This window comes from Rana temporaria, chromosome 2, assembly GCF_905171775.1.
Source record: "Rana temporaria chromosome 2, aRanTem1.1, whole genome shotgun sequence".
NCBI classification, from domain to species: Eukaryota; Metazoa; Chordata; class Amphibia; order Anura; family Ranidae; genus Rana; species Rana temporaria.
In genome coordinates this window covers 187,521,080-187,534,876 of record NC_053490.1, presented here as the reverse complement: position 1 = coordinate 187,534,876, position 13,797 = coordinate 187,521,080, and the positions used below count along the sequence as shown (strand labels likewise).

Below are 13,797 nucleotides of genomic sequence, written 5' to 3'. Positions count from 1 at the left end.
GTATGCTGTATTTTTTATTTTTTTGGTCTGTACTTACGTTTTTCCGTTATTTTCACCCGGCTTCCGGCTCCCCCGGGGAGTAGGCGTTCCTAAGACGACGCATAGTGATTGACGTGTGCGTCATCGCCTTCCAAAAATATCCAAAGGGGGACTCGGCACTTTACGGCGCCTGCGCAGTCAGCTCTACACGGCATGCGCAGGCGCCGTATAGCGCCGTAAAGAGCCGAGTCCCCGTCAGATATTTTCGGAAGGCGATGACGCGCACGTCAATCATCTATGCAGAGCTCCCCGTCGGGGAAAAGGAGCGACACGCCCACTCCCCGCAAGGAAGAAGACCCAGAAGTGCGGCTGAAGACAGGTAAGTGTACACATTAAAAAACATAAAAAAAAAAATCACAATGCTACAAGCCTTTATTAAGGCTAGAGATAGGTTAGCCAAAAAATAATTTTGAGGGTGAACCTCCGCTTTAAGGAAAATTCCCTTGAAAGGCAAAAAGCCTATTTGTCTTTAGTAAATTGACCTTATAATGTAAATGCATTTATAAAAGACAAGGGGATTACAAAAAAAAAAATCATACAACTTTGCATGGAGCTATGCTGCAATGAATGTGATACTGCCAAGTGCCAATCTTCAGTTATATTTATATTAAATTTCTAGGAAATAATGACTTTACATAGGTAACATCTGCCAAAAGTAGGTAAATCAGCTGACATCTTTGAGAGCTGTTATATCTAAAAGTCTTTTATGGTTAATTGAAGGTTCTGTGAGTAAAACATCTGCCTCTATAGGGCTGGTGTAACAAGTGACAGATGTTTTTAATGTAATGAAATAAAGACGTACAACTACATACTATAATCTAATGAGAAATATTCACCATCTTTAAAACAAAAGCCATATATACTGGATTAAAATATACATACAGGGCTATTTAATAGGAAAATGCATGGTGTTAATGTACAATGTCACAGTAACCTGTTAACCTGTAGCATATTCGATTTTGGCTTTCATTTTAGAGCAGTCGAGAAAAAAAAAAAAAAAAGATAACTGCTGTCGGCGGCAGCACTTTTTAAAAAAAAAAATAAACCTGATAATGCTCAGTAATTTATATTACATTTCTATAATCTAATAGTGATTCAGTAAAAAAAATAAAAATAAACTCCCGTATTCTGGGAGATTCATATCACCAGTTTTCTACGCTGCCATAATTCATTCAATTGGAATTTTTGTGGTTACACTGACAACAATTAGATTGGGTCAGAATGAAGCTGGGTGCTCCACTGTAAAACCATGAGAAATATCTGCCCTACATTTTGACCCTCGAGACAGGATAAATTAACTAAAGGGAAAATCTGGTGTGGGATTAACACAGATAGAAGACCAAAAAGGCATTAAACAAACATATGTACATACTGTACAACAAACACAACAGTGAGAGCCGGTTTACACAGGGGCAGCACGACTCTGGGTGCAACTTCAGCGCGACGTAGGGCGGCTTACAAGGCGACTTCAAGTCACCTCCAGGACAGGTGACTTTGCCAGTGGCCAATCAAACAGTAATCAGCTCTGTGGGAGGGAGGGGTTTGCCTGAGAAAACTAGTTTCTCTTCCTGTAAAGTTGCTTCAGTTAAGACAGGGGATCCGACTTGGAGGCGACTTCCATTGAAATCAATGGGTACAAGTCGCCTAGAAGTCGCCTTGAAGTAGTACAAGAACCTTTTCTGAAGTCAGAACGACCTCAGTAGTGTGCATTAGGACGGCTCTCATTCACTTGCATGTAATTTGTCGTGTCACGCGACTTGGGGCGACACAAGTCACCCCCCAAGTTGCGGGAGTGTGAACCGGCTCTAACTTTTTGTAAAATATTTTGTTTTTTAAATACCTTTTTCGTTTTCATGCTCTACAACTGACCAAAAACAAACATATTTTGTTTGTTACATTATTCTGGGCTTCTCTCTATATATGCTAAACAAACAAAAAACTATTTGATATATACTTATAATGTATAACTAGGCTTTACGGGAGAAATATTAACCACTTTCCGACCGTATAACTTCGATATACGGCAGCAAAGTGACACGGCTGCGCCGGATCATGTATCAAGTACTTCCGGGTCTGGGGCGCAAATGCGCACCGCTGATTGCCCACTCCCACTGTGATTATATTCAGCGAGAGCTGATCGTCAGGTACCGCAGACTCAATGTTGGCCGCCACCTGCCGATCCTTCGATACAGAGGGAAATGGTGGTCTGCCCATATAAACAAAGTTTTTTTTACCAAAAATACGAATCAGAATACATTGACCTAAATTTATGAAGACGTTTTTTTATTTTTTTTGGATGTGCTTTATAGCAGAAAGTAAATAATATTGTTGTTTTTTTTTCAAAATTGTCGGTTTTTATTTGTTTACAGCGCAAAAAATTAAAACCACAGAGCTGTTCAAATATCACCAAAAGAAAGCTCTATTTGTGGGGAAAAAAATTAATATACATTTTATTTGGGTACAGTGTTGAATGTGCGGGTGGAAAGAGGTTAAACAGACACATCAGTAGGGGTGCACTATACCCACGCACCAAAATACATTATGACCTAAAACTTTCATAAATGTCTAAAAATCTATAATGTAGAAAATGAAAGGAAGTCATAAGAATGCCAGGTGTATAACCTTACAGGGCAACGTAGAATCAGTCCAATAATACAAAATGATGGAACAGATAAACAACTGCCCTCATTATAGGAGGATAACAACCAGACAGCAAGTATGTCTTTAGCTGCAATTGGTCACTCTTTCTGCCTGGAGTGGAGATGTGTATAGGGTAGGGTCAGTATCCAGGCCACATACAGTACCACAACCTAAAGGCATGGATTGATATTAAGGTTTTAGTGTGAATACTAAAAGACTCAAATGCCCATCAACATCAAATATTCCACAGTACCCTTCAAGCCTATCAATCCTTTATCTCCACCAGTCCACAAAAATCCCTCTTTTCCTCCTACAACTAAATCCACATTGCACCAATAATTCCACATTGCCCCAATAAGTCTAAGCACCTGTAATGAAAAATAAAGAAGAAGAATTAAAAAAAAAACCTTAATGCAACATGTTTCGCCCAAAAGTAAGGCTTCGTCATGGGTTTACAGTGCATAAAATGTGTTTAAAGAAAACACATGGCTTCTCTGTAATGCTGCTTGTGTATGGTAACATAATTTTCCTTTTGTGTGGTTGGTTGTGTGGCTGGTTTTCCCATATGCCTTCACAGAGCTTGAAGTCAAATTTCCAGCATCTCCTGCAAGTTCCACTTTCAAAAAGTTCTTAAAGGAATGCTGTAATGGTTTAATTTCTTAAATAAAATGCTTTAGCTGCTAAGGTGGTGAATAGGAAGGCAGATGCACCTGATTAATAATTAAGGTGGTAATACCTCAAAAACTAAAAAAATATTAAAAACTGGTGAAAAAAGGGATTAAAAAGAAAACGAATGCCTCCAGGTTTAGATACACTTTAAAGTGGTATTCCAGGTTAAACCTAACTAATGTTAAAAATGTTCCCTCCCCCTTCCAACACCTATGCTGACTAACCTAAAAAAGAAAGATCTGCATATTTATCTACTTTCAGGCCACTCCGGTCCAGTCACATGATCTCCTCTGTGTTCGTCAAGGCTGAAATGCCTGGGAGATGTGACATCACCCGTAAGCTCCTAAGGCCCATCCAATGTCGGCACTCCCTCCTCTCCCCTGCAGCCACAGCTGGCTGACACATGGGGTGTCAGATCATGTAACTGGACTGAAGCAGCATAAAAATAAAAATAAAAAAGTAGTCAGCATAGGTGTTAGGAGGGAGGAAGGAGCATTTTTAAGATTAGTTAGATGTAGCCTGGCATTCCACTTTAAAGAATAATGCCCTGTACATACGATCGGTCCATCCGATAAAAACGGTCTGATGGACCGTTTTCATCAGTTAACCGATGAAGCTGACTGATGGTCCGTCGCACCTACATACCATCAGCTAAAAAAACGATCGTGTCAGAACGCGGTGACGTTAAAACACAACGACGTGCTGAAAAAAACGAAGTTCAATGCTTCCAAGCATGCGTCGACTTGATTCTGAGCATGCGTGTATTTTTAACCGATGGAAGTGCCTACAAACGATCGTTTTTTTTCTATAGGTTAGGTATCCATCGGTTAAATTTAAAACAAGATTGAATTTTTTTAACTGATGGATAAATAACCGATGGGGCCTACACACGATCGGCTTGGTCTGATGAAAACTGTCCATCAGACCGTTCTCATTGGTTTGACCGATCGTGTGTACGCGGCATAAGACTATGAAAAGGCTAACATTTCTTAGGACAAATACAGATACAAATTTGCAATAATGTTTTCTTACAGAGTATATAGTTCACTTGAAGTGGGTCATCTTTTTTTTTTTATTCAACAAAGTAGAATATAAAATGTGAACACCTATTGTTAAAGAGCTCCAGTATAAACCATTTGTAACCACTTGGATATAATGTAAATGATTTCTGTAATTCATACAAAAAGCTGTGCGGAAAAAAAAAAGAAACCCCACTATGCTGTCAAATTAAAAAATGTTTATCTCACCTTGACAATTCCTCTTATGTGCATTTTTGCAATCATCTCTGCAGTATAAAGAAACATCAATAGAGTATCAAGGGCAATTGTCACATACTGAAGGGGAGGATAATGCTCAAAGGTCTTCGGGGTGTTCATACAAACGGAAATGACACTGATAATTGCACAGATGCGTAGTAATGAGTGCACCCACTGAAAGAGAAGAACATTTTATTATACATTTCTTCCTGAAAGCACGACTGTATGACAAGCATAATTAACACTGCACAGACAAATCTATGTGCACAAATTTACTTAAAACTAGGAGTCTTTTCAGCATGTGCCCGGCTGTTACAAAATTGGCAGTGGAACTAAATTACAAAAATAAATACAGTTTATAAAAATTCATTTATTCAAAAAAATCTGACAGATGTGAGTTTCATATATGCAGCAGATGTGAATTTCACACTGATTTAACCTATATCATCTTTGCAATTTTAACGCTTAAAAGCCGACTTCCACCTGTGAGCATGATGTCTTTGGTAGCTTACAGCATTTTGTATGGTACATAAAAGAGTTTTTGCCTGTCTGTAATGTTACTTTTAAAGTAAATTAGTCATGTAATACATGGGCTGCCATAGCGGACCCAGAAAAATGCATGTAGAAAATTTCAAAACCCCTTATCTACATCCTAATTCCAACTGAAAGTTTTGAAGTATTGATTAGATATCTGCAGTGGCAGCCTATATATTCCTCCCATGTCATTTTTCTCATAAACCACTGACTAGCCCTGTTATAATTTGTTTTACCACGTGATCACAGGCTAATATTAATGGAATACGATTCTTGAGAGATATCTGCAGTAACTTGGCAACGCTTTCCATAGACTACTAAAGAATCATAGAGACAGTTTGATGGCCATTGAAGTACCAGTACTAAGATGATTTGATTTACAATGTAGTTACATGTAAAAACTCAGGATACTTTTTTAGTGCTCCTTAACCACTTAAGCCCCGGACCATTTTGTTGCTAAATGCCCAGGCCAGGTTTTGCGATTCGGCACTGCGTCGCTTTAACAGACAATTGCGCGGTCCTGCGACATGGCTCCCAAACAGAATTGGTGTCCTTTTTTTCCCCACAAATAGAGCTTTCTTTTGGTGGTATTTGATCACCTCTGCGGTTTTTATTTTTTGCGCTATAAACAAAAATAGAGCGACAATTTTGAAATAAAATGTAATATTTTTTACTTTTTGCTATAATAAATATCCCCCAAAAACATATATACATTTTTTTTCCTCAGTTTAGGCCGATACGTATTCTTCTACCTATTTTTGGTAAAAAAAAATCGCAATAAGCGTTTATCGATTGGTTTGCGCAAAATTTATAGCGTTTACAAAATAGGGGATAGTTTTATTGCATTTTTATAAAAAAAAAAATTTACTACTAATGGCGGCGATCATCGATTTTTTTCGTGACTGCGACATTATGGCGGACACTTCGGACAATTTTGACACATTTTTGGGACCATTGTCATTTTCACAGCAAAAAATGCATTTAAATTGCATTGTTTATTGTGAAAATGACAGTTGCAGTTTGGGAGTTAACCACAGGGGGCGCTGTAGGAGTTGGGGTTCACCTAGTGTGTGTTTACAACTGATGGGGGGTGTGGCTGTAGGACTGATGTCATCGATCGAGTCTCCCTATAAAAGGGATCACTCGATCGATGCAGCCGCCACAGTGAAGCACGGGGAAGCCGTGTTTACATACGGCTCTCCACGTTCTTCAGCTCCAGGGAGCGATCGCGATGGGGCGGCTATAAACGAATAGCCGCGCTGTCGTCCCGGATCGCTCCCCGTGGGTTACCAACCGCCGCATGTACCCGGGGGGGTCCCAATCGGACCCCCGACCCGCGGAAAGGCGGGGACGTACATGTACGCCCATATGCCTGTACGTGCCATTCTGTGGACGTACATGTACAGGCGGCGGGCATTAACCAGTTAAAGTATAACTAAAAGGCAAAACTTTTTTTTTTAGTTTTGGACAGATGGATTAGAACACCTATTAGGTCTGCGCCCCTGTTAGAAATATTCATCCTCTCTATTTGTCCTGTTTACCATTATCATCAAAAGTCAAACTAAAAGAAACCCCCAAATGCTGGGTGGTCCCCAGAAAAGTTATACAGCAGAGCAGGGCTGTCTTAATGAAAGGGAACAACTGGGCACTGCACTTTCCCCAAAGCAGCTGGTCCTTGAGCCCACACTGCCCTGTAATTGGGGGCCCCATGATGGCACTGAGAGTGAAAGATACACAGGGGAGGCAGTCTGCCTCCTACCTACTTGATGTCTGTTTACCTGCACTGTCATCATTGTAGGGGCCCCAGAGCGTTACTTTGCCCAGGGGCCCATGATGTTATTAAGACGGCCCTGCAGCAGAGATTTTATAACAAGGACACTAGTTCTGGTGACCTGGAGGTCCCCAATGAATTCCCTTAATTTTCAGGGATTTCCCTCACTTCCTGTTTTAGATATGGGACAGGAAGTGAAGGTAAATATTCCCCAATAGGACAAAGATGGCAAAAAATAAACCATTCGGGGGTTATTACCCTCCTTTACATTATCCAAAATTAAAAAAAAAGTGTTACCTATAGTTCTACTTTAAGCTTCTCCCTTGTGGAAAAAAAAACTGCTGCTATTAAACATCTCCAGTCTTTGAAGAAGTATAGCATTTATCTTTGAAAAATCTGCTTTTGTGAGATGCAGTATGCTAAAGCAGTCCTGTCATGAAACAAATACAAGAGTTTCATTGCTGACCTCTTTCTGCTGTTTAACTGGATTTTATGAATATGTGGTTGGCCATCTCTATTCAAAGACTAGATGCTAAGAGAAGAAAGCCACTGCACACCAGAGGGATCATTAGTATCCATGTTTATTGCATGGAATATCCATAAGCTTCATATACATTAACAGTATTTTGCCTTAGGACTGACTGCCTCTCCAACGCATTTCACCTAATAGGGCTTTGATGTAGAGAGACTGTAGTCGCACAGTGGTTTATTGAGCTCACACACAGTGGGGAGTGTATGGAGATTCAGTTATGTAGTTAACTACCTAAAAAAGTTTACAGGATTTATTATAAGTAACAAAATATGTATAAAACAGTATAGAAAAAAAATACATAAAATATACAAAACACAACTAACCTTAAATTATTACAATTTCTCTTTTTTTTTACTGTAATATTTGACTGACATTTCTAGTACTGCAGTGTTTCCTTGGGACTGAACCAAAGGTATTGAAACCATTTGATCCGATTCTGCAGAAAACCCTATTTTTCCTTCCGTCTGCGAATTGGATCAGATGAACACGGACAGACGGTCCGTGTTTATCCGATCCCCCCATAGGGGAGAGCGGAGAAAAGACAGGGTGGTCCCTGCACAGTGAGCATACAGAGGTTTACAGGGCGGATCATTACTGATCCGCCCCGTGTGAAAGGGGCCTAAGGAAGCTGCCTCCAGGTGCTAATCATACAAGATCTCGCATCATTCATGGACATTATGTTTTAACAAATGTTTTAATATTATGTGTGCTTACTCACACACACATTTTATGTATACCTATATTCCAGTGGCTGTATAATTTTAAGCTATCACCATATCTAGCGCTACTATTCACCCCTGTTTTTACAGTAATGGAGGAGTATGTCCTGATGGATTGTGAAATAATTCCATTTTAAAGTTTATTTCCACTTCTGCAGCCAAACGGGGAGAACACCAACGTTATGCCTTCAATGACTAAGCCTATTTCTGATATTTGGGGCCAGATTCAGGTAGAAGTGCGGCGGCGTAACGTATCGTAGATACGTTACACCGCCGCAAGTTTTCATCGCAAGTGCCTGATTCACAAAGCACTTGCGATGAAAACTACGCCGGCGGCCTCCGGCGTAAGCCCGCGTAATTTAACCACTTAAAGACCTCAGGTGTTTTTCAGATTTGGTGTTTGCAAGACTAAAACATTTTTTTCTGCTAGAAAATTACTTAAAACCCCCAAACATTATATATTTTTTTTTCTAACACCCTAGAGAATAAAATGGCGGTCATTGCAATACTTTTTGTCACACCGTATTTGCGCAGCAGTCTTACAAGCGCACTTTTTTTGGAAAAAATTCACTTTTTTGAATTAAAAAATAAGACAACAATAAATTTGGCCCCATTTTTTTATATATTGTGAAAGATAATGTTACGCCGAGTAAAATGATACCAAACATGTCACGCTTTAAAATTGCGCCCGCTCGTGGCATGGCGTCAAACTTTTACCCTTAAAAATCTAGATAGGCGACGTTTAAAAAATTCTATAAGTTGCATTTTTTGAGCTACAGAGTAGCTCTAGGGCTATAATTATTGCTCTCGCTCTAACGATCGCGGCGATACCTCACTTGTGTGATTTGAACACCGTTTTCATATGCGGGCGCTACTCGCGTATGCGTTCGCTTCTGCGCGCGAGCTCGTCAGGACGGGGCGCTTTAAAAAAAATTTTTTTTTGTTTTCTTATTTAATTTTATTGATTTTATTATTTTTTACACTAAAATATAAAAAAAAAAAAATGATCACTTTTATTCCTATTACAAGGAATGTAAACATCCCTTGTAATATAAAAAAGCATGACAGGTCCTCTTAAATATGAGATCTGGGGTCAAAAAGACCTCAGATCTCATATTTAGGCTTAAATGCAAAAAAAAAAAAAAAAAAAAGGAAAATTTGTCATTTAAAAAAATGACAGAAAAAAAATTGTCTCTTTAAGAGGCTGGGCGGGACTGACGTTTTGACGTCACTTCCGCCCAGCAGAGCTATGAGGACGGGTGGGGGCCATCTTGCCCTCACTCAAGTCCTCACTCTCCAGGTGGCAGCATCGGATCTCCTCCGCCGCTACCGACGGCTCCGGTAAGCGGCGGAGGGCGCGGAAAAGCGGCGGGAGGGGGGGGCCCCTCTCCCGCCACCGATAACGGCGATCTCGCAGCGAATCCGCCGCGGAGACCGCCGTTATCGTTTACACGGCCGCCAGCTGAAAACATGGATATCTCAGTTGTGGCAGCAGCTGCTGCCGTTACTGAGATATCCATGTTTAAAAAGAGGACGTATATATACAGTGGGGGGTCCGTAAGTGGTTAAATGGGCGTGTGCCATTTAAATTAGACGCGCTCCTGCGCCGGAGCCTACTGCGCATGCTCCGTTTCCTAACTCCCGCCGTGCTTTGTGCGAAGTGACGTCTTTTTTTTGAACGGCGACGCGCGTAGCGTAATTCCGTATTCCCGGACGGCTTACGCAAACGACGTGAATTTTTAAATTTCGACGCGGGAACGACGGCCATACTTTATACAGCAATACGATTGCTGTGTAAATTTAAGGCACCAAAAACGACGACTAACTTTGCGACGGGAAACTAGACTAGCGGCGACGTAGCGAACGCGAAAATCCGTCGTGGAACGCCGAAACTCCTAATTTGCATACCCTACGCTGGTTTACGACGCGAACTCCCCCCAGCGGCGGCCACGGTACTGCATCCTAAGATCCGACAATGTAAAACAATTACACCTGTCGGATCTTAGGGATATCTATGCGTAACTGATTCTATGAATCAGCAGCATAGATACTCTGAGAGATACGACGGAATATCTGAGATACTCCGTCGTATCTCCTTTGTGAATCTGGCCCTTGGTGTTTACAAGTTAAAATCCGTATTCTTTGCTAGAAAATTACTTAGAACTCCCAAACATATGTATATTTTTTTAGCAGAGAATATAGGGAATAAAATGCCGATTGTTGCAATATATTATGCCACACGGTATTTGTGCAACGGTCTTTTAAACGCAACTTTTTGGGAAAAAATACACTTTCATGAATTAAAAAAAAAACGAATCAGTAAAGTTAGCCCATTTTTTTTGTGTGAAAGATGATATTATGCAGAGTAAATAGAAACCAAACATGTCCCACTTTAAAATTGCGCACAATCGTGGAATGGCAACAAACTAAGGTACCTAAAAATCTCCATGGGCGACGCTTTAAAAAAAATTAACGGTTACCAGGTTAGAGTTACAGAGGAGGTCTAGTGCTAGATTTATTGCTCTCGCTCTGACGATTGTGGCGACACCTCACATGTGTGATTTGAACATTGTTTATATATGCTGGTGCGACTTCCGTATGAGTTTTCTTTGCTGCATGAGCTCACGGGGACAGGGGCACTTGACATTTTTATAATTTTTTTTAATAAAAATGATGTCATACTTACCTCCACTGTGCAGTTCATTTTTCACAGAGTGGCCCCGAACCTCATCTTGTGGTGTCCCTCGGCGGCTGTCTGGGCTCCTCCCCCGCATCAGGTATCCCCCTCTGGGAAGCGCTTTCCCAAGGGGGTTACCTTGCGGGTGCACTCCCGAGTCCAGCATTTGCATCCATAGACACGAATGCCGGACTCGGCCCTGCCCCCCCGCCGCCCACTTCATTGGAATGGATTGACAGCGGCGGGAGCCAATGGCTGCACTGCTATCAATCTATCCAATGAAGAGCCAAGAAGACCGGGCCAAGAGGAGCCGAGAAGCTAGTCTGTTCTCCGCGTAGGACTTTCGAAGGCTCAGGTAAGTAAATGGGGGGGCTGAGGGGCCAGTAAGTAGCAGATGTTTTTTCATCTTAATGCATAGGATGCATTGTGAAAAAATGGAAAGGTTTAACCACTTCCCGCCCGGTCCATAGGGGATTTAGGTCCAGGAAGTGGTTCTGAAATCCTGACTGGACGTCCTTGGACGTCCTGCAGGATTTCATGCCGCGCAAGCCTGTAGGGGCGCGCAGCGCGGCGATTGGTGATGCGGGGTGTCAGTCTGACATTCTGCATCTCTGATCTCGGTAAAGAGCCTCCAGCAGAGGCCCTTTACCACGTGATCAGCCGTGTCCAATCACGGCTGATCACGATGTTAACAGGAAGAGCCGTTGATGGCTCTTCCTAACTCGCGTCTGACAGACGTGAGTAGAGGAGAGCCGATCGGCGGCTCTCCTGACAGGGGGGTTCGCGCTGATTGTTTATCAGCGCAGCCCCCCCTCGGATCGCCACACTGGACCACCAGGGAAGCCCACACTGGACCACCAGGGAAGGGCAAAAAAAAAAGGGGGGGGGGAAAGTCAGTGGAAAAAAAAAAGAGCAGTAAAAAAATAAAAAAGATGCCAATCAGTGCCCACAAATGGGCACTGACTGGCAACATGGATAAATCAGTGCTGCCCCACAGTGTCCATCAGTGCCACCCCACAGTGTCCATCAGTGCCACCCCACAGTGCCCATCCATGCCCAGTGCCCACCTATCAGTGCCCATCTGTGCCACCCATAATTATCCATCAGTGCCACCCATAAGTGCTGCCCATGAGTGCCCACCTGTGCCGCCAATGAGTGCCCATGAGTGCCCACCTGTGCCGCCAATGAGTGCCCAGTGCCGCCCATGAGTGCCGCCCATGAGTGCCCATCTGTGCCACCTATGAGTGCCCAGTGCCGCCCATGAGTGCCCATCAGTGCCACCTATGAGTGCCCATCAGTGCCACCTATGTGTGCCCATCAGTGCCGCCTATGTGTGCCCATCAGTGCCGCCTATGTGTGCCTATGTGTGCCCATCAGTGCCGCATACCAGCGCCGCCAATCAGTACTACTTCATCGATGTCCATCAGTGCCATCTTATCGGTGCCCATCAGTGCCGCCATATTAGTGCCCGTAATTGAAAGAGAAAACTTACTTATTTACAGAAAATTTAACAGAAAAAAATAAAAACATAATTTTTTTTCACAATTTTCAGTCTTTTTTTAGTTGTTGCGCAAAAAAAACATCGCAGAGGTGATCAAATACCACCAAAAGAAAGCTCTATTTGTGGGGAAAAAAGGATGCCAATTTTGTTTGGGTACAGTGTAGCATGACCGCGCAATTGCCATTCAAAGTGCGACAGTGCTGAAAGCTGAAAATTGGCTTGGGCGGGAAGGTGCGTAAGTGCCTGGTATGGAAGTGGTTAAACAACAATGCACATCCATATTGCACTGCCATGCCCCTGCGGTTTAAGTGTTGTGTTGCATTGGCTTGCACTGAAAAAAATGAGTAGGACCTATGTTTTATGTGTTGAAGTGCGTTGCCTGCATTATGATGTGAATGGACCTTTACAACTACTATTCCGTGCATATCATGGGGTTTCCCTATTGTTGACAATGAATAATGCTAGGTTGTCTCTAGTTATTTCTGCCCTATTACTATCACCCCGTTTTCACAGATGCAGAATTATGCTAGATACACATGACACAGCCATAAAATGCTTGAATGGTGCGTTAAACTACCTTCATGTATAATGGGTTTTAGGCTTCATTCAAACATGCACTTGCATGCTACCTTTGTTTTGGCATCTGAAACTATCCTGAATTGCATGCAGGCAGCCTACAGAGGTGAATGCATATGCAGCAGCGGCTTAGATACACCTGCATGTCAAAATATGACACGGCTGTCCATGCAGCTACTGCGTATGCATTCATCTCTATAGGCTGACTGTATGCAGCTCAGGGCGAATGTAGATGCAAAAACAAAGGCAACCTGCACCCTGGATGGTTGCCAGCTCCCGCTGAATGAAGCCTTCGGCAGAAACATAACCTATTTTTCAACATGCTGTAAATAAACAATAATCAAGAAATGATGAAAAAAATACAATAAATACATAATAATAAAGAGAAAATAAAGCACTTACTGGCTTATTGATCCACAGAATATCTGCATTATCAGACAGTGACTCATCTGGACCAAAATCCGTTACTGGCTGGGCCTCTACCCTGGAGCTCTGCTTTCGCTTCAGCATGCTGTTGTCACTTTTGGTTTTCTGAGATAAAAAAAGCATGAACAATGAACACAGTCATAAAAGCTATTTCTTGTACTACCTAATACCGCCATGGAAACAACAACAAAAGCATGCAAGCGAAAAAAAAACAACAACCTTGAATTTTGACTTATTTTAATCTTGCCTGATAGTTACTTTAGATGATAATGCTCATCGTTCAAATCGAAGAACACATATGTCTGCATTTTACTCTGTTTTTTTTTTTTTTTATCAGGACTGAAGTAGTCATAATAACTTAAAATGTTTTGTACTTTATCTATACACAATACACAGGATTGCACGCTGGCAAACTGATGAGTACAATTTTCTACATTTTGTTCAAGACTAAAGCACT

General features: G+C 41.8%; 1 protein-coding gene across 1 annotated transcript in view; it reads right to left on the bottom strand.

The window, feature by feature from the left end:
* NALCN (sodium leak channel, non-selective) overlaps positions 1-13,442 on the bottom strand; it is a 582,786-nt gene extending 569,344 nt beyond the window's left edge. The window contains 2 exon segments of the mRNA XM_040336161.1: positions 4,596-4,778; positions 13,317-13,442. Coding sequence (XP_040192095.1) covers positions 4,596-4,778; positions 13,317-13,424 — 291 coding nt within the window. The 5' untranslated portion in view covers positions 13,425-13,442.
* Positions 13,443-13,797: the final 355 nt, after the last annotated feature.